This window comes from Ipomoea triloba, chromosome 3 (genome assembly GCF_003576645.1).
Source record: "Ipomoea triloba cultivar NCNSP0323 chromosome 3, ASM357664v1".
NCBI classification, from domain to species: domain Eukaryota; kingdom Viridiplantae; phylum Streptophyta; class Magnoliopsida; order Solanales; family Convolvulaceae; genus Ipomoea; species Ipomoea triloba.
This window is the reverse complement of record NC_044918.1, coordinates 27,289,108-27,312,289: the sequence shown is the minus strand read 5'-3', so window position 1 is coordinate 27,312,289 and position 23,182 is coordinate 27,289,108. Positions and strand designations below refer to the sequence as shown.

General features: G+C 37.9%; 1 protein-coding gene across 1 annotated transcript; it reads left to right on the top strand.

Annotated features, from left to right (window-relative positions):
• Positions 1 to 1,148: 1,148 nt before the first annotated feature.
• On the top strand, positions 1,149 to 5,186 carry LOC116012039 (ultraviolet-B receptor UVR8-like). Its single transcript, XM_031251509.1, has 12 exons — positions 1,149 to 1,369; positions 1,997 to 2,183; positions 2,456 to 2,602; positions 2,716 to 2,797; positions 2,924 to 3,079; positions 3,291 to 3,464; positions 3,548 to 3,619; positions 3,753 to 3,824; positions 3,925 to 4,043; positions 4,294 to 4,379; positions 4,488 to 4,543; positions 4,664 to 5,186. The coding sequence occupies exons 1-12, from the start codon at positions 1,267 to 1,269 to the stop codon at positions 4,730 to 4,732; spliced, it is 1,323 nt and encodes a 440-aa protein (XP_031107369.1). The 5' UTR covers positions 1,149 to 1,266; the 3' UTR covers positions 4,733 to 5,186.
• The last annotated feature ends 17,996 nt before the right edge of the window (positions 5,187 to 23,182 follow it).

Genomic DNA, 23,182 nt, shown 5'->3' with positions numbered 1-23,182 from the left:
TAAGTTGTCATATTAACAGGAAGAAGAGTAAAAATTCTGTCTACTAGAGTGCTCCTATTGATCAGTTGATGTGCTGAAATGCTGAATGCTCAATTGCTGAAATGTTTGAAAACTTTGTGCTGATTTTTTGTCAATTTTGTGTAAATGTGTAATTATATCTTTGTAATTTTGTATTATTAGACAGTTGGTGTTGGACACTTGGACTGTAGACTGTTGGTAACTACTAACTGCTAAGTTAACTTCTTTCTTATTTTGTTGGACTTGAAGTTAGAAGTTGCAATTTTGTAAGTTTAACTTAAATTGTAACTTCTAAGTTCTAAGTTCATGCAGTGTTTTATGTTTATGCTCTGTAATTCTGTAAAGTAGTTAACTAGTTAAGTAGTATTATGAATTTATGCTTCAGTTTTTTTATTTATTCGTTTTTTCTATATTTTTTTTTAATAAAAATGGTTTTAATATTAGTTTATATTTATCCGAATAACATCCAAAATCCGAAGTTTATAATCCGCAATCCGATTTTGCAATATCCGAACGGTTAACTTGTTAAAAATAATGGTTTGGATTTCCAAAATTAAAACCGAAAACCGATCGGATGGACGGATTGGAAAACCGATCCGTCCGATGCTCAGCCCTAAAATAGACCACCAAACTACATGCAACCCTAAAATTGAGCCACTGAACCTAAAATACAATTGAATCCTTAAATTAACCCATGCATGCAATTAGTCCAATTAGCTAGTTTCTTAACTTTCCAACCAGTTACACTCCACCTAAGATGCTGATGTTGGATTTTATTGTAAATAATTTATTTTTAAATTAATTTTTTATTTAATAAATAAAAACTAAACTTTCTTTCTTAATTTAGCGTATTTAGTAATACAAAAAAACTTTCTATTTTAGCTTTTTTTTAAAAAAAACTTTCTTTAAACTAAACATCCAGTGTCCCGATTAACACTTCCACATGGAAGTAAATGTTAGGTGGTTTAAAGAGTAATAAATATGTGAGTGGTGAATATAGGGTCATTAAGCATTTTTCTGGTTTAAAAAAAAAAAAAAGCATTTTCATTAAATAAGTAAGGTGATCATGCTGTACCATCCGAAATTTGAAGGACTAGAGGGGGCAGGAACAGGTGCCGTCTTCATCGCTATAAATGTCACTGCCTCCTTTCTTCATTCTTTCACCAAAAGTCCAAAAACGAAAAAGTATTTTCAAAAATCCTGTGAGACATAAATTTTTTAAAAATTGTGATTTGTGTGACACCTTGAATGGATGTGGAAACAAGTATGAGCAGCAGCAATGAAGCGGCGGCGGCGGTCCATAGAGTGCTTCTCGTCTCTGCCGGAGCTACTCACTCCGTGGCGCTTCTCTGTAAGTCGTACGGTTAATAGTATGTACTGTAACTGTTCGATCTAATATCTGCCGACCTGTGAAGAAGATGGAGTTTGCACTGCACAGTATGTGTTTGTTTGAGGATTAAGATATTAGTAGAGAGAATTTCTTTCAGCTGTTAACGCGAATAGGTTCATTTCCTTCCAAAATGTTTATTCATTTATACTAATTAATGTAACAACACATTCCTTGGACGGTACAGAACTACAGAAGGGGTTAGGTTTTGAGTATTGCATGGATCGCAGTGATCCACGTTAATGAAACTTTTGAAGGGTAAAAGCGTAATTGGTGCCCCCCCCCATCTTCGTTGTTTCTCGGCCAGTTTCTTTAATTTCGCTCTAACTTGAACTAAGTAGCTCTAAGTTCATGATGGATAATAATCTTGAATGTCGGTAGCTTTCAACTTTTAAGAGATTTCATCTGGAACTTTAAAATTGAGTTTATTAGTTCGAAGATTGTTCCATTAGTTTAAACCCCAAATTGGGAATGTTTTTTGAAAATGGAGGGGTGTCCTCGAAGCTTTTTAAAGTATGGTTTATAATCAATGATAATTGGATATGATTAATAAAGTGATCCAAGTTATTTATGTATTATTGTTCTTTGCAGCTGGAAATATTGTCTGTTCATGGGGAAGGGGAGAGGATGGGCAGCTTGGCCATGGAGATGCTGAAGATAGATATACACCCACTCGTGTGACTGCATTGGATGGCAAGGATATAATATCTGTTATTTGCGGTGCTGATCACACGGCTGCCTACTCAGAATCACTCATGCAAGCCTATAGTTGGGGATGGTATGCTTTTTTAAATTTCATTGTTGATCCCAAACTTTATTTTTCAAGTTTCTCATTATTCATCGGTTCTATTACCAAGTCAAAATTAGGATAACTTGATAAGTCTGCATATCTGGTAAAAGAAGATATTTATGTAGTAATGAAGTTGAGATGATTCTCTAACAGAAAGGTTAATTTAAATATGGAATGATATGAGTGACACTGAATGATTTTTACTTGTGTAATGTGGACTGCTAATATTTGCTCTTTTGCTAATTTTGCAATATTTGCAGGGGTGATTTTGGGAGATTGGGTCATGGAAACTCTAGTGACTTGTTTACTCCTCAGCCAATCAAAGCATTACAAGGCTTAAAGATAAAGCAAATTGCTTGTGGAGACAGCCATTGTTTAGCTGTTACCATTGAAGGAGTGGTGCAAAGGTTGGCTGTATTTCCTTCACTGGATTTATTTCTTTTTGTGTGTGTGTGTGTGCATCTCAACTGAACAATTTGACACTCCCTTCATTTTCCTTTCATATCCTTGTTCATTCAAGTTGGGGACGAAATCAAAATGGTCAACTTGGCCTTGGCAACACAGAGGACTATCTGCTTCCCCAGAAAATTGAAGCTTTCCAGGTACCCAACCTAGATGTTTTTGGGCTGATTGAATAGCATTTGTGTGCTCCAAGTATCTGTTTCTGCTCTATTTGGCACAAAAGATTTTCTTTTTATGATTTACTTATATTATATGTTATTTTGTAGGGAATCCCTGTAAAAATGGTTGCTGCTGGTGCTGAACATACAGCTGCTGTAACAGAGGATGGTGAGCTTTACGGTTGGGGCTGGGGTCGTTATGGTAACCTTGGCTTAGGCAACCGGAATGATTGCTTAGTTCCTCAGAAAGTTTCAGCTGTAGAGGTATGTGCGGTGGATAATTATTGCTTACATGCTCTAATTAAAAAGAAACTAGAAACTGTGATTGGGATATGATAAACGAACACACTGTAAGGAGAAAAAATAATGTTTAACGTGTTCTTTCTTTTGGTACCTTTTACTAAAGTCTCCTAGGTTTTTGTCAGCTTATAGTTCCTTTTTCAGCTTCCTTGTTTGCTTCGTAATGGTTTTGCAGGGAGTAAAGATGATCATGGTAGCGTGCGGATGGCGCCATACAATATCTGTTTCATCCTCTGGGGCTCTATATACTTATGGGTGGAGCAAATATGGGCAACTAGGACATGGGGATTTTGAAGACCGCCTTGTCCCACATAAACTTGAAACCTTGTGTGGTGATTTTATTTCTCAGGTACTTCTTCCTTTCATATGTGGATTTAATGATTCATTATGTTGATTTCATATTATATTTCTTATGCATTCTTATTTTTCCAGGTATCAGGTGGTTGGAGACACACCATGGCACTTACAGCTGATGGAAAACTTTATGGTTGGGGATGGAATAAGGTTAAGATCCTTAAATGGTCTTATTTTAAGGTCTTCAATTGAAGTAGAATTACCCATATGTGTCTTGTCCTATCTCTTGGCTTTCTTATTAATCATCTACTTCATTTCTGCTTCCCTCTAACACTACGTACAGTTTGGACAAGTTGGTGTTGGTGATAAAATTGATCATTGTTCGCCAAAACAAGTGGACTTCCCAAACAATGAGGCATGGCCTTGCTAGTTCTTACAATAATTTTTATTTCCAGTGTTTCCATGTCTGTTTATTTTATTGTTTTTTGGTTGCCAACATTTTCTTTAAATGCCAGAAAGTAGCTCAAGTCTCGTGTGGTTGGAGGCATACAGTTGCTTTTACTGAAAGGCAAAATGTCTATTCATGGGGGAGAGGAATAAATGGACAATTAGGCCATGGCAAATCTGCTGACAGGTAACAGTTATGTTGAAGCCAAACACTTACAAATAAGAGGATATCATGCTAATGCCATTGCTTAGTAATAAACCAGTAAAGATTATTGGGAAAATAAACTCTTAGCCTTGCTGAAATTGAGATACATATGCATTCGGTAGTGATGAGTGAGAATTTGTTGGAAAATTTTCAGAATCTATCATTTGGATAAGTAGTTGTGTGGCCTGAAATATGAACTAACCTTAATTTTGAATTGTTTTGAATTGTGAAGGAATGCCCCAACAATCATACAATCTTTGAGTGCGGATGGATCAAGTGGACAACTGATTGAAGCTTCAAATTTCGATCCATCATCAGGTTACGTGACAGACGAAATTAAACTGCCAGTCTCTGCATATACAATTTTGGTGTTTTCGGTCAGTTTTGTGATTTACAAAATAAGTACTTACTACTAGTTTTGTTCAGGTGAAAAATATTGGGTATCTTCAACCGGGATATATGCAGTTGTTCCAGGCGAGAATGTATGTTTTTCTCTTGCAACAACATAACCTCTATTTGTATTCAGAGATCTACGTTAATCGATCTGGAATGATTGAAAACAAATATATACAACTTTGAATAAAAAAATGTACTTTGTGCAGGCTGAAGGAGAGATCGAGCGGTACGATTTACACGTCCCTGAAACTGACGTAAAAAGAATGCGGATATGATACTGCATTCTGGCCTGCTATTATCTGATTGCCCTATTTCTAGAGGAAGGGTATAACTTATATCATCGAGTTATACCCAAACTCCACGAACATGAAACTATATATATATATATATCTGCACGTACGTACTGTGCAAATTAACAGTGCTCCTCTTCAGGCTTGGAGGAGGGTGCATGTTTTTAGGCTTCCATGACAGACCTTCATTGTAAATTCTTGTGTACGTTGGTATTTGGGATTGCAAAGTGATAAGCTAAGGCCGGGTAGGACTACTGTGTTGCCGGTGAGGTTGTAAAGTTAGTGTAGTTATGAGTTTAATTTGAATACTATATGAATATCATGTATAAGGATTTATGCGTGTTTGTTATATAAACTTTGTATCAAATATTTTATGAGTGATTTTATTTTGCATGTGTAATATTTTATCAATAATAGTAAGTATGATATTAGGTTATTATATTGCGGCAATCCGTGACCTATCAATTCAACTCTTTTGATTTTTTTTCTTTTTCCTTTACCCTTTTATTTCTGTTGTTTGATAATTGTGTTTAACCTAGTATAATAATTCCTTAAACATGAAACCCTTATGCGTTGGGACAAATCGAATGGGTCACCTTAATACAGGCACGAAACGTGGAAGATTGTTGGAATGGACAAATTGAAAATTTTTGTCACTAAAAAGAGTATACAAAAATCTTTGAGGGTAGGTGGTAAGTACGAGTTGATCGAGTTGCACTTTCTCCTAAATAATTCTGCGCTAGAGAAAGCCTCTATATTATATAATTCAATATGTCTTAGAAAGGCTCTTGTAAGAGTAAATACCAGTGGAGGTCCTCCGACTTTAATGGCATCGCCGCTTTTAGTCCTCAACTTTTAAATTAACCACTTTTAGTCCTCCGACTTTGATGACACTGCCACTTTTAGTTCTCAACTTTTAAATCAACCATTTTTAGTCCTCTTACTTTTTGTTTCTAGCCACCTATGGTTCTTCCTTTACAATTGGACACCTAATGTTATTTTCTCAAGGGCAATTTAGTCATTTTGTCCAAAATTTAGTGTTAACAAAGGAGAGTGGAGAATATGATTTCTTCAATTATTCTAATGAGGAAACATAATACTTAATACATTAATAATGAAATGACTGAATCGCCCTTAAAAATAACATTAGATATCCAATTGTAAAGGAAGGACCATAGGTGGCTAAAAACAAAAAGTAAGAGGACTAAAAGTGGTTGATTTAAAAGTTGATGACTAAAAGTGGTGTTGTCATCAAAGTCGGAGGACTAAAAGTAATTGATTTAAAAGTTGAGGACTAAAAGTGACGGTGCCATCAAAGTCGGGGGACCTCCACTGGTATTTACTTCTCTTATAAATAGTGGTGCAAACCTAATTCCCTAACTAATATGGGACAAAAGTTATTTTAAAGCTTTTCCACATTTAATTTCCAACTCAAATAGGTCTACCTTGAGAACCAATTTTTCATTCATTCATTGTCTATTTTGAGCGTATAATATATCAATCTCTTCGTCTAATTACGAAGAACCCGAATCCACTTTGACCCGACCCAAATCGGAAGTGGACCCACATATATTTGTACAATAAAATAGCCACTTAAAATGCCATTTTATGCTATTTTTCCAACATTCCCCCACATGAACAAAAAATGAATTTTGGGGTATTTTAAAATCGGAAACAACTGTGTTCAACGGTCGATCTGTGCATAGGATAGGTAGGTGTTACTCTTTGAACCTTCCCTTGTGAAGATATATTTACTCTATTGGCTGTACGGTAGAACACGATATCTTTTAACCAACTGCCGTTTGTGGTAGATGATGATATATCCCATATAGGATCCTCCCAAGCACGCTCTATTTCATTATTGTGCTCGTTTCGGTCGTGGGTCACCGTTCCTAGTTTTGCAAGAGTTTCTAAAGAATTTAGTCCTTTGAAGTGACCCTCACTTCTCTCTCACATATGTGATTCATTTTCGAGCATCTCGCATACTCACACATGTCAACCGATATTCGAATCATTAAAGCATCAACGTGCTAACCTCGTACGGGAGTCACTCTTCTAAAAAGGAGTGGTAGGGAGTCCGAGACTCCCACAGTGACACGCTTCTTCCATAATTTAGTTGTCCCATTGGACCGAGGTGCCAGCTAGGTTGGGTATCCACTATAAAACTTTTATTCTAAGAGCTTTAGACCCATTTCTTGTGTCAACTTCTCCACAACTTCTTTGCCTAACCCTTTGGTTAGTGGATCCACTATGTTATCTTTTGACTTTACGTAGTCATCAATCGAGATAACACCAATTGTGAGAAATTGTCTAATGATATTATGTCTATGACATAAATTTCTAGACTTACCATTATACATATGACTCCGTACTCTCCCAATTGTGGCTTGACTATCGCAATACGCAAAGATTGGAGGTACATGTCTTTACCAACTAGGAATATCCTCCAGAAAATGGTGTAGCCATTCAACCTCTTCACAACACTTGTCTAAGGTAATCATCTCAGATTCCATCGTGAACCTGGCTATTACAGTTTGTTTGGAGGATTTCCATGCAACGGTTGCACCGGCTAGTGTAAACATGTAGCCACTCGTGGACTTAGAATCCTTAATATCTGATATCCAGTTAGCGTTGCTATACCCTTCAAGTACAACATGATATCTTGCATAGTGCAGTCCACAGTCACGATTATACCTTAAGCATCGCATAACCTTTACTATTGCCTTCCAGTGTATATCATCAGGCACTATTACAAAAACAACATATAACGTCGGTTTTTTGAAAAACCAACGTTAAAAGTGAAATAATAACATACGACGTCGGTTAATTAAATAACCGACGTAGTATGTCCTACGTGAAAAAAATAAAAAATAAAAATAACGTACGACGTTGGTTAGTTAAATAACCGACGTCGTATGTCTTACGCGAAAAAAAATAAAAAATGAAAATAACATATGATGTCGGTTAATTAAATAACCTATGCGAAAAAAAACAAAAAAAAAAACATACGACGTCGGTTAATTAAATAACCGACGCCGTATGTCCTACGCGAAAAAAAAATAAAAATGAAAATAACATATGACGGCGGTTAATTAAATAACCGACACCGTATGTCCTATGAGAAAAAAAATAAAAAATAAAAAAAACATACGACGTCGGTTAATTAAAATTAAAATACCATAAAAAATTAAAATTAAAAAATTAAAAATAACATATAATAATAATTATATATTATGATATGATATAACTCTTTAGTCTTCAATGCCCCTTCACTTTAATTTCTCTCCGCCGCCTGACCTTCCAGCAGAACCCTCACCGAAAAAAGAGAAGCATGGTACGCTCATCGGGGTGCTTTCTCCGACGGTGAAGAAAATTTGAAGCATGACATCCGAGGAACCGTGTTATATAAACAGTATCACGACCTCCAAGGAGCCGTGTTATATTAGGAATAGTATATTTAGCATATTCAGTATTCTATGAAAGCTTTGGGAGGAGATTCATTATTCTATGAAAGCTTTGGGAGGAGAATATAATAGGAAAGCTGATTGGTCAAAAAATAGGTGGTCAAAAAGCTGATACAAGTCCCTTCAAACTTTTTCACGGGTTTTAACTCTCATTTTTACCATAAGTCTCTCCCCTCTTCATCAGAATACAAGCTCTCTCATATTTATCCTAATTCAGTCCCCTCTTCATCAGAATACCAAGCTCCGCCTCTCTTCTCTTCTGTTCAACATTCTTAGCAACACCAACAAAAAATCATTGTCCTCCTTTAAAAGAATAATATATTGTTTTGAGATTGTGCATAGCAAAGAAAATGGTATGTTCTTCTACTCTGTATTTTAATTTTTTTAAATTTACACCCATAACAAATATTCAAAACACGGCCTTAGAAAGGCCGTGGTTTGAATCTGAGATTTTGTTTTGAATCTGATTGCTCGCTATGATATTGTTACACGGGACGGCCGAGAGGCCCGTGATTCTAGGATGGTGGAGTACATGCGCCAGGCAGGCTTGTATGGGGTTTCTCACCTAATGCACATTTTGGTGGACCATGGACTTATTTCTGCTCTTTTAGAGCGGTGGCGACCCGAGGTTTATGCATTTCATATGCCCTTCGGTGAGGTGGGCATAACACTTCAAGGCGCTGAAGTGTTATTTGGTCTGAAAGTGGACGGGTTACCTGTTACCGAGTTTGATCGGGCTCCAGCACAATATTGGTAAAATCTTTGTACAGAGCTGTTAGGATTTACCCTCGGTTTAGAATCAACTAAAGGGAGTAAAATTATGTCAGTAGCAATACCGAATCTGCCCGAGTTAACCGACGAGAGCACAGTTGAAGAGGTGCAAATAGCAACGCGGCTTTATCTTTTTCATTTGGTAGGAGGGTTTTTTTTTCTCTGAAACAATGATAAGACTCCGAGATACCCTTATTTAAGGCACATTTTAGGGTGTTTTATCGCGTCTATAGCATCCTTACTTGGTAAATTATGTGCGTAAATGCTTGAAAATCACTAACTGATGCACAAAAGCTACTTTTAGCTTAAAAGAAGTAAAACAAGAACCCCGGGAGCAAATAGGACCAACAGATGAGCTTAAAGAGCAAACCAGGCAAGAGCGGAGCCTCGGAGGACCCATCTGGAAGGCCACACGCGTGTGAGCAGGCGTTAAAACTTTCCAGAAGCTTCCCACGCACGCTCACACGCGTGTGAGAGGCGTGGAGACTGTGATGCGCGAATTTCAGCTAGGGTTGCCATTTCGGAGACTATTTAAACCCCTTTGATGAATTTTTCAAGGGAGAGCCCAGAAAATTAGTTTTCCTTTTCTTAGTTTTTCCTTTGGAGAACTCTCTCCATTTTTCTTAGTTTTTAGATTAGATCAATCTCCATTGTAGAAGACAACAAGCTTGGATTGAAGATCTTCTTCTATCTAGGTGATCTCTATTTCATTTCTATAATTCTAGCTATCTTGTTTTTGGATTAAATTAGCTTTTGCTTGCATTTCTTATTATGAGTAGCTAATTTAGTCTAGGGATTTGGATTGTGTGATTGAATATTGCTTTTGTGATGATCTTATTTCTATATCTTGGATCTATGAGTTTGTGTTGATGGATTATCTATTCTTGTCTTTTGATTGTTGTTTTGATGAGATCTTGTTTGGATTTGGCCAATCTAGATGAGAGATTGAGCTCTTGACTCTTTCATGTCTTTGATTAGAGTTAGGATTTGAAGCTTGACACAATCAAAGTTCCTATGGACTTCTTAAGAATAGTAGGATAGTGTGTAGCTTAAGTGTTTGATAAAATTCCTCTTAGAACTTTGGATGCTTGAAGGCACTCCTAAGTCAAAGAAGCCTTAGTACATAAAGGGTGTAAAAGGACTAAGACAACACACTCTTGAATAGACAATATCCTAGCAATCCTAATCCATGACCTCAGACACTCACTACGCAATATTCATGAGCACTATCCAATCCCTACCCCTTTTACATATTCACAAAATCACTTTTATTTTACTTCACTCTCTTGCACTCAAACCAACCAATGAACTACTCTCACTCACAAATCCACATTTCACCACACTTGAATCCTATGCATGATCCAATCAAGTAAACTCCCTAACGTTCGACACACCTCCACGTCCCTCCTTCGAGACCGACACTCGAGGAGTCACTGACTTTCCGTTTTATCATAAATATCTTTTGACATCTCAACCCTACTCACAAAGAACCACAACGTCAAAATGGCGCCGTTGCTGGGGATGGCAATAGGTTGCCATATGTTTTCGTTTACTTTGATTGCATGAATGTTAGATTTGAGAAATGTTAATCCATTTCACTTAATTTTGTTTTGTTTTTACTTGTTTTTGCTACTAACCCAATTGACTACTTCTAGTCAATTGTGGAAATTTTCGTTTCATTGATAATTTTACTAGGTGAATGCACATGCGAGCAAAAGGAAATCAAGGTTTACTACCCTACATTCCTGAAATTAATAGAGCAACTAGGAGGAAAAATACCCAAGGATCACTAATGGCTTCATCAAGCGCAACAAGAAATCCACAAGGAAGAGGCACAACAGTACCAAATCCACCCCCAGTTCCAATTAATCCACAAGTACCGATTAACCATGAAGAACCAATCATTGAAGAACCACAAGCTAACCGAGCAAATAACCAAGAGAACAATTGTGAAGAGGAATATTATGGAAATCCTCAAGAACCACAAAGATCAATTGCAGATTACATGACTCCGGATTTTAACATGACTCCGGATTTTAACATGCACAACTCACGTGCATCCAACTATTCTCACACTGGTTCAAAATAGTCAATATTCAGGATTACCATCTGAAGATCCCAACGCACACATCACAAGGTTTATACGAGCATGTGGGATGTACAGACAAGAAGGCGTTAGCGAGGAAATAGTTCGACTCAAATTATTCCCATTTTCAGTTATAGGAGAGGCAGCACGATGGTTGGAAAGCCAAGACGACAATCATTTCAGAACGTGGCAACAGTTGCATCGTGAATTCATGAACGAGTTCTTTCCCATTACAAAAACCATGAGGATTAGAAGGCTGATACAAGAATTCAAACAAGGAAGACTTGAAAGTTTGGGAGAGGCTTGGCGAAGATTCAAAGTTCTTAAAAGGCAATGCCCACAAGATCTGATGCACCCATGGGACATGATTAGCTCATTCTGTGGAGGGTTAACAGATGAAGGAAAAATGTCGCTTGACTCATCCTCCAGCGGTGCCTTTGTCTCCCTAGCTTTGCAAGAATCTGAGGAATTAATCGAGAGAATATCTAAAAACACATCCTGTTGGTATGAACGAAGAGGAGATCATGGAGGAATTTACGAAGTTGATAATCGAGTGGCGAGCGAGGCCTAAATCGAAGCAATGAATCACGAAATCAAAAAGCTACAAGCTATGGTAGAAAAAATGGAAGGAAAACCCAAGCCTTGTATGGCATTGGCACTTTATTGTAATATCTGTGGAGGACCTCACGACACCAATATTTGCACTTCTGCGTCTGCATCTGAACAAGTTGAGGCGGTAGATTATCAAAGGAACTCCAATTTCAATGCTTATGGACAAAACCAAAGATCAAATAACAATTGGAAACAAGGAGAGGGTTGAAACAATAGCAACAATGATGGATATCAAGCGCAAAGACAATACAACTATGGGAACAAGCCTGCATATGGATAAAATGACAAGAACAGACTGATGTACAATCAAAACCAAGGAAATGGAAATCAAATGACCCAGTTTAGGCCACAATACGACTCTCAACTTGATTTTACTCTACAAAGGAGGGATGACATCCGTGAAGTAGATGAAAGACTTACAAGGACGATCATGGAACTGAAAAAACAAGAAATGAGAATCAAATTTCTCAAATGTTTAAGATGATGTCAGATCGCCACTACGGACAACTCCCGAGTAATACTGAAAACAATCCGAAAGAGAGAGTCAACGCCATTGATGCCAAAGAAGAAACGCATGTGAAATGTGATCCAATGGATGCTATTTGTGGAACATGTCAATGTAAGGTAGATGACTAAAGAAACAAGACTACCTCTTGTAGTCCCAATCTCGAATTGAAGAATGTGAACGGTTCATGCACCATATCAATGAAGGAACACAAGGAGAAAACCACTTTGGAAGAATGCCCGAAAGAAAAAGAGCTATCACAAGACAACATCAAAAGTTCAAAGGAGAAGGAAACGGCTCGAGAAGGTACAATTAATGCTTTTATTCGAAAATTTTTCAATAACAAAGAATGCCGAGAGTTGTTTGAGAATGACATTTGTGATAATTTTACTTGTTTAAGCCAAGAATCTTCGGCTTGCTTGACTGAGGGAAACCCTAGAAAGAAGGGTGACCCTGGAGCTTTGTTGATTCCTTGTTCTATACAGAATATGGAACGTAGAAACGCTCTTGCTGATCTTGGTGCTTCTATTAATGTCATGTCTTCAAATCTCTTTGAGAAATTGAACTTACCATGCTTGAAACCGACGAGGCTGACTCTACGTTTAGCTGACGGAACCACATGGTATCCTGAAGGCTTAGCGGAAGATGTTTTAGTAAGAATAGGAAAATTTCTTGTGCCTGTTGATTTTATTGTTTGTAAGATGGGTGATGATGATCCCCATGAATCCTTAATTCTTGTAAGACCATTTCTGGCTACCTGTCGTGCACGAATAGATGTTAGTTCAGGTGAAATCACCCTGAGATTCGATGGACAAGCCACAAATGATGGAAAAGAAAGTGCGAAAGAAGAACCTAATGAAGATGCAAGGGCAAAGGTCAAAGCCAAGATGAAACCAAAACCAAAGTGGAAAAATGATAAGCTTACATGGAAAAACACGTGGGTACCAAAATGCTTATTACCCACCACCAAGGAATATGGCTGAATTCAAACCAAGGTATAATGCGTCTAGCCAATGACGTAAACCGTGGCACTTCTTGGCAGGCAACCCAAGGTTTTAATAATATGTTTTTACATTATTTCTATGTTTTCGTTTTTAATGTTTTTGATCTAATAAATTGCTACAATCATTTTGGAACCATGTTTTGAGGACTAACTTGTAGGAGTCGGGACTGAAAATTGCTTTGGAAAAGCTAAGTTTGGACATAGGAATGGAAGGCAAGGCCAAAAATCGGGAAAAAATAACGCAGTGGACCTACACGAGGCTCACACGTGTGTAGCCGTGCGTGGGAACGAGGCAGTAGCCTCCCACACACGCTCACACGCGTGTAGCCAAGCGTGGGAGCGAGACAGAGAGCTCCCACACACGGTCACACGCGTGTGACCGGCGTGGAAGCCCCCTACGGGTTTAAAACCCTTGTTCGGCCATTCCACGCCATTTTGCCCCAAAACACCATTTTTCTCTTCTCTTCTCCACGCAAGGAAGAACCAAACTCAAAGGTTTGAACACATCTTTTACTTTTTACCTTCAAAGAAGATCAAATACATCAACATCAAGGTAATTTCTCATCTTTTTAACTCTTTATCCTTGAATATTTATGAGTTTGGAAGAGCTTGAATGAAAAATTTGTTCTACTTTGCCTTGTATGATTTTGAATGTTTTGAATGACTAAATTGGTTTATAATGCTTCATAGAACTATCTTTTGATGTCTTCTTTCATTATTGATGGTTACATTGATGGATTGTTATATATTTTTGAACTTCAAGTGTGAACACCATTGATGAACAAATGGGTTTGTTAGATTTCTTGTTTGAAATATGAAATTGATGCTTGAATTAATGGATAAATTTGTTGTAGAACTATTATATGCCATCAATTTGACTTTTCACATGCTACATTGCCCAAATTGAATTTTCAATTTCAAACCCTAATTTTGAATTTGGGGAAGAAGATGAAGTTGACTTTTTGAAATTCTTGACTTTTGTAGTTGACTTCTTATTTGACTATCAAATTGATATATCTTATAATGATTTTATGCATGTGTGTGATGATGGAATGATATTGTTGATATTCTTATGCTAGAATCGTCCAAAATATAGGGGAAACTATGGCAAAATTTTTGAAAATTCTTAGCCCTATATGTTTGAAATCCATTATCTTGACAAGAAATTTTACACAAAAATAATGGTGACTTATTCAAAGCCAATTACCATGAATGTTAATTTCTATAATTTGTAGGATGGGACGCTCTAAGGAAATTGCGAAGAAATCAAAGCATGATGTAGGAGAATCGAGTCAATCAAGGACACGACAACAAGCTACAGCTCCGCAGGAGCCGGGGTCAAGGTCACTACGGCACTTGACACCCGTTCAACTCGCAACAGTGGATAACTATAAAGGAAAACAACTTTCTGTTGGCCGTCACTTCGAGGATAATGTCTTAAGCGAATTTGGTTGTTTGAACGAAGTAAATGGATTTCTCAGGCACCCACAGCTCCGCTATCTGTTTCAGTGGAGAGGACCAACCTATGCGCTTGTCACTTATGAATTCTTGGCGACCTTGGAAATCAGAAGGGAAGCCAACAATGCAAGAGAGTCTATTTCATTCACTCTTTTCGGCAACCACTACAGTATGTCTGTCAACACTTTGGGTGTTACACTCGGTTTTCATGATGCAGCGAGCGTGTCCATGCCATATTTCAGAGATTTCAAGGAAGATTTTGATTCAGACGAAGTTGCTAGACGATATTGGAGAAGCATCACAAACAATGCCCCATACAACTCTTCAAACTTGAAGGCAAAACTCATCACCAGGAACGCTTTGAAGGCTATCAGATTAGCCTTCGCCATAAATCTCTCAAGAAGAACCACAAACCGCAACAAGGTATACAAGCAGGATCTATTCTACATGTGGTGCATGGAGAATGATGTCAGCATCAATATGGGGGTTCAAGCTAGGAAGTGGCTCCAAACCCAGCAAAAGCCTAAGGTTTAGACTGTGTTTATTGGACCTTTTGTTACTAGACTGGGCATCGGGTTGGGCCTACTGAACCGGTTGATGGGAGAGAGATCCGATGGTTGTACAATTTCTTTCTCCGTGGGTGAGTTCTTTGCCGCTGAACTAAAGCTTGGAGGTGATGATGCACCTGATCTAGAGGCTTCTGGTGAGGATGATGATGAAGACGAGGAAGAGAATGAGGAGGAGAATGCTGCACAGGAGCAAGGCCCTACTCCAATGGATTGGGACACAACTCAGAATTTTCATAGGTAGCTCCATGGGGAACAAATGAACTATTGGCGTGAGCAGCACACATGGCAAGAAGGCCACTTCACATCCATCTCCGCGAGACAGGATGTCCACACCGAGGACCTCAACCGCATGAGACAGGCGGTGGAGGAAAATGATAGGAGAATTGCCGCTCTTGAAGCTAGATTCGACAGGCAATTCCATCCCTTCGGTGATGAGTGATGCCTTCCTTCGATTTTTCTCGGTCCTGACCTATTGACACTAGATACTGAGTTCCTTGACTTTGATTACTATGGTTGCTAGCCCTATCTGAACATTAGGATCCCTATGCGCGGGGTTCCGACGTTTATTTCCTTTATTTCTTTACTTTGCTTTACTTATCTTTATCGCTTTATGTTATTTAATTTCGAACTGCTTTACTTTTCCGCATTTCTTTTTGAATAATTCTACTTATTTATATGCTTTATTATCTAAGTTTTTGTTATTTTTATTGCTTTTATATTTCTATCAGCTTATAATAATTGAATAGTACTCCGAAAACCCTTTTTGTATGTTATGTCTCCATTTCTTATAGAGTATCTATAACGGGAGCATGCCTATGCTGGAAGCTAAAGTGTGGAAAGAGGGATGCATACTTGGTTTATCCTCTTATCCCTTTTCTAATTTTAAGCCCCGTTTTGATCTTTAAAGTGTGGAAATATTTTCTTTATAGCTTTGTGTATGAGTATAATAGAGTTTACCATGATTAATATGATCATTTGATGCATACCCTTTATCCCAAAGCAATTTCCAAAGTGTGGAAAGGGATCTTTATTTGTCTACCCTTAGAATCCCTATTTCATTCCTTTACCCTGTACGTATGGAAACATCGAGGACGATGTTTACTTTAAAGTGTGGAAAGGACGCACTTCGTGCTTTACATGCTTACATGCTTAGTATTAGAAGTTGAAGCTCTTGGGAATGATAAGCGGGTGCATTTGCAGTTTTGAAAAGAAAGTTATTATTTGTGTGAGTTTTTTCCACTTTTGGTCCTATGACTTTAGTGTTTCCGTCAATTTAGGTACACGACTTTCATTTTGTCACTTTTAGTCATTGACTTTAATTTTTTTGCCACTTTTAGTCCTTAACTTTGATTTTTTTTCCACTTTTAGTCCTTTCTGCCATCTGAGCGACAACTTTTAATCGAAATCAACAAATTGTTATGCCATTAAGGGTAAAAGTGTATTTTGATAAAGTTCTAAATATATTTATAAATAAAATCAGATAAAAAATAGGAAAAAGAAACGTTATTTGTTTGTTCTGTTTCGCTTTTTAAGCAACAACTTTTAATCGGAATCAATAAAATGTTGTGTCATTAAGTGTAAAATTGTCTATTGATAAATCTCTAAATACATTAAACGTTATTTACCCTTAATGGCACAACAATTTGTTGATTTCGATTAAAAGTTGTCGCTCGGATGGCCGAAAGGACTAAAAGTGGAAAAAAAAATCAAAGTCAAGGACTAAAAGTGGCAAAAAAATTAAAGTCAAGGACTAAAAGTGGCAAAATGAAAGTCGTGTACCTAAATTGACGGAAACACTAAAGTCATAGGACCAAAAGTGGAAAAAACTCTTATTTGTGTTATCTAGGGAGAATTTTGATTGGATGCCCAAAAATTTTTACTCTCGAAATATCTTTGAGGAAGTTACTTTTCGCACCCATGAGAGTGTTTGGAGCCAAATAAGTTTATATTCTTGCCTGCTTGCATGATGTTCACCTCTTATTTACGTAGGACCTTAGTCAAGGATCTTTCGAAGTAGGAGTGTGCACTCTTTAAATTTAGAAAGATAAAACTAGCAAGGCCCGGAATTGAACTAACCTTGGTAGGGCATGGGGCAAAAGGTGAGCCTAATGGTGAGCTTAATGAGTAAACAAAACCCTTGAACCATAAATAGAAAAAGGCATGAGGGGTTGACACGAGGAGAAGTCGAAAAGGCAAAAGGCCAATCACCAAAGAGTTTAAAAATTGACGGAAGCCAATTCGTTGGGTTGTGTCCAAACTATAGTCTTCGGTAAGCAAAAACTTTATCTGGAGTCGGTTGTTCACATAAAAAGATCCCAAGAATTGAGAAAATAGAGCTGAGGTTAGTCGCTTCGCTAGGATTCGAGTAACCCATTGCACTAACCTTCGAAAAAGCATGGATCTCCATGTGATGTCGGGTGGCTTGATGACGTTATCCTAGGAAGTGAGAAAAAAGAGGGACCGTGCTAAGCCAAAAAGCGGTGAGTGGTCCATGCCCCTACCCTCATTTACATTTACGTTGGGCCTTGGCGTATAAGGATGGAAAGTTGATTAGCTAGTGCACATCGTTCCCACTAGTAGGATCGGCTAGAGGCTCTAATTAAATAAGAAGGTGAACCAAAACTTTGGAAATGCATGCTTGCGTATGATGCGAGAAGTGTGATCCCTTGTTTTATTTGTTTTATCTACGAAAGGTTTTTATTTCCCGAAAATATTTCCTGAGTTGCTGACACCTGACCAAAATCCTTTGTAGATAACACAAATGATTTCCCCCGTTTCAACAGTCTTAGACACCCATTATTTTGACTTGCCAAAAGCTTTGTTTTGCATGAGAGAGTATCTCGGAGACTTATAAGCTTAGAGAGTCAAATGTCTTGCTTGAGGACAAGCAAGAAACAAAGTGTGGAAATTTTGATAAGACTCCGAGATACCCTTATTTCAGGCACATTTTAGGGTGCTTTATCGCGTCTATAGCATCCTTACTTGGTAAATTATGTGCGTAAATGCTTGAAAATCACTAACTGATGCACAAAAGCTACTTTTAGCTTAAAAGAAGTAAAACAGGATCCCCGGGAGCAAATAAGACCAAAAGATGAGCTTAAAGAGCAAACCAGGCAAGAGCGGAGCCCCGGAGGACCCATCTGGAAGGCCACACGCGTGTGAGCAGGCGTGAAAACTTTCCAGAAGCTTCCCACGCACGCTCACACGCGTGTGAGAGGCGTGGAGACTGTGATGCGCGAATTTCAGCTAGGGTTGCCATTTCGGAGACTATTTAAACCCCTTTGATGAATTTTTCAAGGGAGAGCCCAGAAAATTAGTTTTCCATTTCTTAGTTTTTCCTTTGGAAAACTCTCTCCATTTTTCTTAGTTTTTAGATTAGATCAATCTCCATTGTAGAAGACAACAAGCTTGGATTGAAGATCTTCTTCTATCTAGGTGATCTCTATTTCATTTCTATAATTCTAGCTATCTTGTTCTTGGATTAAATTAGCTTTTGCTTGCATTTCATATTATGAGTAGCTAATTTAGTCTAGGGATTTGGATTGTGTGATTGAATATTGCTTTTGTGATGATCTTATTTCTATATCTTGGATCTATGAGTTTGTGTTGATGGATTATCTATTCTTGTCTTTGGATTGTTGTTTTGATGAGATCTTGTTTGGATTTGGCCAATCTAGATGAGAGATTGAGCTCTTGACTCTTTCATGTTTTTGATTAGAGTTAGGATTGGAAGCTTGACACAATCAAAGTTCCTATGGACTTCTTAAGAATAGTAGGATAGTGTGTAGCTTATGTGTTTGATAAAATTCCTCTTAGAACTTTGGATGCTTGAAGACACTCCTAAGTCAAAGAAGCCTTAGTACACAAAGGGTGGAAAAGGACTAAGACAACACACTCTTGAATAGACAATATCCTAGCAATCCTATCCATGACCCCAGACACTCATTACGCAATATTCTTGAGCACTATCCAATCCCTACCCCTTTTACATATTCACAAAATCACTTTTATTTTTACTTCACTCTCTTGCACTCAAACCAACCAATGAACTACTCTCACTCACAAATCTACCTTTCACCACACTCGAATCATATGCATGATCCAATCAAGTAAACTCCCTAACGTTCGACACACCTCCACGTCCCTCCTTCGAGACCGACACTCGGGGAGTCACAGACTTTCCGTTTTATCATAAATATCTTTTGACATCTCAACCCTACTCACAAAGAACCACAACGTCAAACAACAAAAAGAGATGTAAAATTATATTTATTACATTTCTTGTGAGATTTTGAGAGCTACGGTAATTATAGTTGGGGTTCGGCAATACTACCATATTTGTATAGGGCGTTGTGCCGAGGCGCTGATTACCATGCTTCGACGGTTTGTGGATGCATGGTTTTACTTCAACTATGGGCATAGGAGCGGTTGCCCATGGTCAGACCAGAAGGCGTTTTGCCTGTCGAGCAATTAGGTGATATGCCACTCAATGTGAGGTTAGTTGTAGTAAATACGTTAACAACTTTAAATTTGGTAATGTAGTGTTTTTCTAATTTATGATTGTATTTGCAAGCGTAGATGGGTGTGTTCCTACGGATACCGGAATGTGACCTCGCACGTGGTTCGAGCATATCGGGATCAACATCAATGAATCAACATGATAAGACTCCGAGATACCCTTATTTCAAGCACATTTTAGGGTGTTTTAGCGCGTCTATAGCATCCTTACTTGGTAAATTATGTGCGTAAATGCTTGAAAATCACTAACTGATGCACAAAAGCTACTTTTAGCTTAAAAGAAGTAAAACAGGAGCCCCGGGAGCAAATAGGACAAAAGTTGAGCTTAAAGAGCAAACCAGGCAAGAGCGGAGCCCTGGAGGACCAAACCGGAAGGCCACACGCGTGTGAGCAGGCGTGAAAACTTTCCAAAAGCTTCCCACGCACGCTCACACGCGTGTGAGAGGCGTGGAGACGGTGATGCGCGAATTTTAGCTAGGGTTGTCATTTCGGAGACTATTTAAACCCCTTTGATGAATTTTCAAAAAGGTTCCCAGAAATTTAGTTTTCCTTTTCTTAGTTTTTCCTTTGGAGAACTTTCTCCATTTTTCTTAGCTTTTTAGATTAGATCAATCTCAATTGTGGCAAGACAACAAGCTTGGATTGAAGATCTTCTTCTTTCTAGGTGATCTCTATTTCATTTCTATAATTTTAGCTATCTTATTCTTGGATTAAATTAGCTTTTGTTTGCATTTCATACTATGAGTAGCTAGTTTAGTATAAGGATTTGGATTGAGTGATTGAATATTGTTTGTGTGATGATCTTATCTCTATATCTTGGATCTATGAGTTTGTGTTAATGGATTATCTATTCTTGTCTATTGATTGTTGTTTTGATGAGATCTTGTTTGGATTTGGCCAATCTAAATGAGAGATTGAGCTCTTTACTCTTTCATGTCTTTGATTAGAGTTAGGATTTGAAGCTTGACACAATGAGAGATTGAGCTCTTGACTCTTAGAACTTTGGATGCTTGAAGGCACTCCTAAGTCAAAGAAGCCTTAGTACACAAGGTGGAAAAGGACTAAGACAACACACTTTTGAATAGACAATATCCTAGCAATCCTAATCCAAACACTATGCAATATTCATGAACACTATCCAATCCCTACCCCTTTTACATATTCACAAATTCACTTTTACTTTACTACTCTCTTGCACTCAAACCAACCAAATGAACTACTCTCACTCACAAATCCACCCTTCACCACACTCGAGTCCTATGCATGATCCAATCAAGTAAACTCCCGAACGCTTGACACACCTCCACGTCCCTCCTTCGAGACCGACACTCGGGGAGTCACAGACTTTCCGTTTAACACAAATATCTTTTGACACCTCAACCCTATGCAAAATACCGCAATGTGACAACAGTCATTTTTCCTTTTCAGAGATTCCTGACCAAAATAGAATCTCTGGCGAAAATTCTGAAAAGCCTTGCTTTTATATATTAGTCATTTCGCGTGTTTGGATAAAATTAAATATAGTGATGCATTAGTCACTTCAAAAACGAATCTAAATAGGTATGCATTAGTCATTTCGCGTGTTCTATTAAAAAAACACTGATGCATTAGTCATTTTACGTATTTTCACATCTGTAGAAGCTAATAGTGAGATTCCTGATAGGTTATGATGCATTAGCCATTTCACAAACGAATCTAAATAGGTATGCATTAGTCATTTCGCATGTTCTATTAAAAAAACATTGATGCATTAGTCATTTTGCGTATTTTCACATCTGTAGTAGCTAGTAGTGAGATTCCTAACGGGTTATAAAATACGCAAAATGTAAAAGGCAATACACTCAAAATTTGCTATCTCACAAATTAGCCAAATACAACTTCAAACTCCATTACAATTTTCTTCACTTCAACATCAAACATGGTTGGTCGACACGATAATAGATGTCAACTATTTGTATTCTTTGGTGGTCAACTTTCTCAGTTATCTATGCCACCACAACTATCATACTCAATTCCTGCACATACGGTGATTCCACTTCATGTGCACATTGAATATGATTTTGTCATTGTTTTGATACGACATGCAATGGGTGTCATTCTTGACACCAACATAGAGATTATTGGAAGATTGGTATTCGCAACTCCAATGGGTATGACACATACTCCTTACTATATTCATACACCAGAAGAGTGGCAATATTTTGTTCAGCAAACTTCCGTCGTGGATGATCTACACGTTTATGTTAGGCCAATAATGAATGCAACATACAAACCGTATGTTGATTTCAGTAATTTTGGTCCAAACATTGAACAACAACAATTTCACTACGGAGAACCATCTGTTGCTGCGACATCATTGCCAACAACAATACCATCAACATCGCAACCCATACAAAAAATATAACAGTACAGATTCAGAACAAGAACCGATACTGTCACAAGCCTCTAATAGTTCGGATGGGGAAAATAGTAATGGTCAATTCTCCATGGATTTCGAATCATTTGAAGAAACACACGACACTTTGGAAAATGATCAAAGTCGACGCCACAGAGTTCCAGATTATGAAATTCCTTACTATCATGCTCCGGTATCATTTACTACCGGTTATTCATAACAGGACGATGAAGAAGTGTTCTCTTACGACCCGTCAACAAATGAGCTTAGGATCGGGATGGTTTTCACTTCTTTCCAACAACTCAAAACTGCACTTCAGAAGTACAGTATCGCGCAAAGAAAGGATTTCGTTTTGCTTACAAAAAATCGAAGTCATGGCGTGTTGTGTGCCGCAATTCTAATAATACACAACAACCATGTCCTTAGACATTGTCTGCAAAAAAACTGAGAGGGGTGACAGACGAATGGTTATTACGAAGTTCAAAGAGCCCCACACATGCAGAAATGATTTCAGTTTTGAAGGCTTTCAAGCCCGCAATTGAAGGTTTTCAGTTTTGCATACCTGTTATTGTCGTTGATGGTACACACATGTACGGCAAATACAAATGCCATCTCTTATTAGCGGTCGTCAATGTCATGAACGCTAATAAAGAAATTTATTCACTGGCGTATTCAATTGTAGATTCGGAAAACGGAGCCAGTTGGACATGGTTTCTCAAACGGCTAGCAAGACATGTCTTTTCCGATCTTCCATCAATTTGAATCATTTCGGATAGACATGCCGGGATAGATGTTGCATATAATAAGTTACCTGAATTACAAAGCAGTCGGGTCAGGCGCCGTTTTTGCCTAAGACACATTTGAAGTAATGTGATGACCAGGTTCAAGAATAGCAAACTGAAGGGCTTAGTATAGGAAGCAGGTAGCACCGTTACTAAAAACAAATTCTATTCGTTAATGCAAAGCATACAACAATACTCGCCAGATGCCCACAATTATTTGTCTGCAATCGAGCCCGAAGCGTGGACATTATCTCACGATGGTGGTCACTGGT

Bases quoted from the DNA above. Each gene is read 5' to 3' on its own strand.
- LOC116012039 (XM_031251509.1), top strand. From the start codon at position 1,267: ATGGATGTGGAAACAAGTATGAGCAGCAGCAATGAAGCGGCGGCGGCG. The intron at 1,370-1,996 runs GTAAGTCGTACG...TGTTCTTTGCAG, and splicing joins TCACTCCGTGGCGCTTCTCT to CTGGAAATATTGTCTGTTCA. The intron at 4,544-4,663 runs GTATGTTTTTCT...TACTTTGTGCAG, and splicing joins CAGTTGTTCCAGGCGAGAAT to GCTGAAGGAGAGATCGAGCG.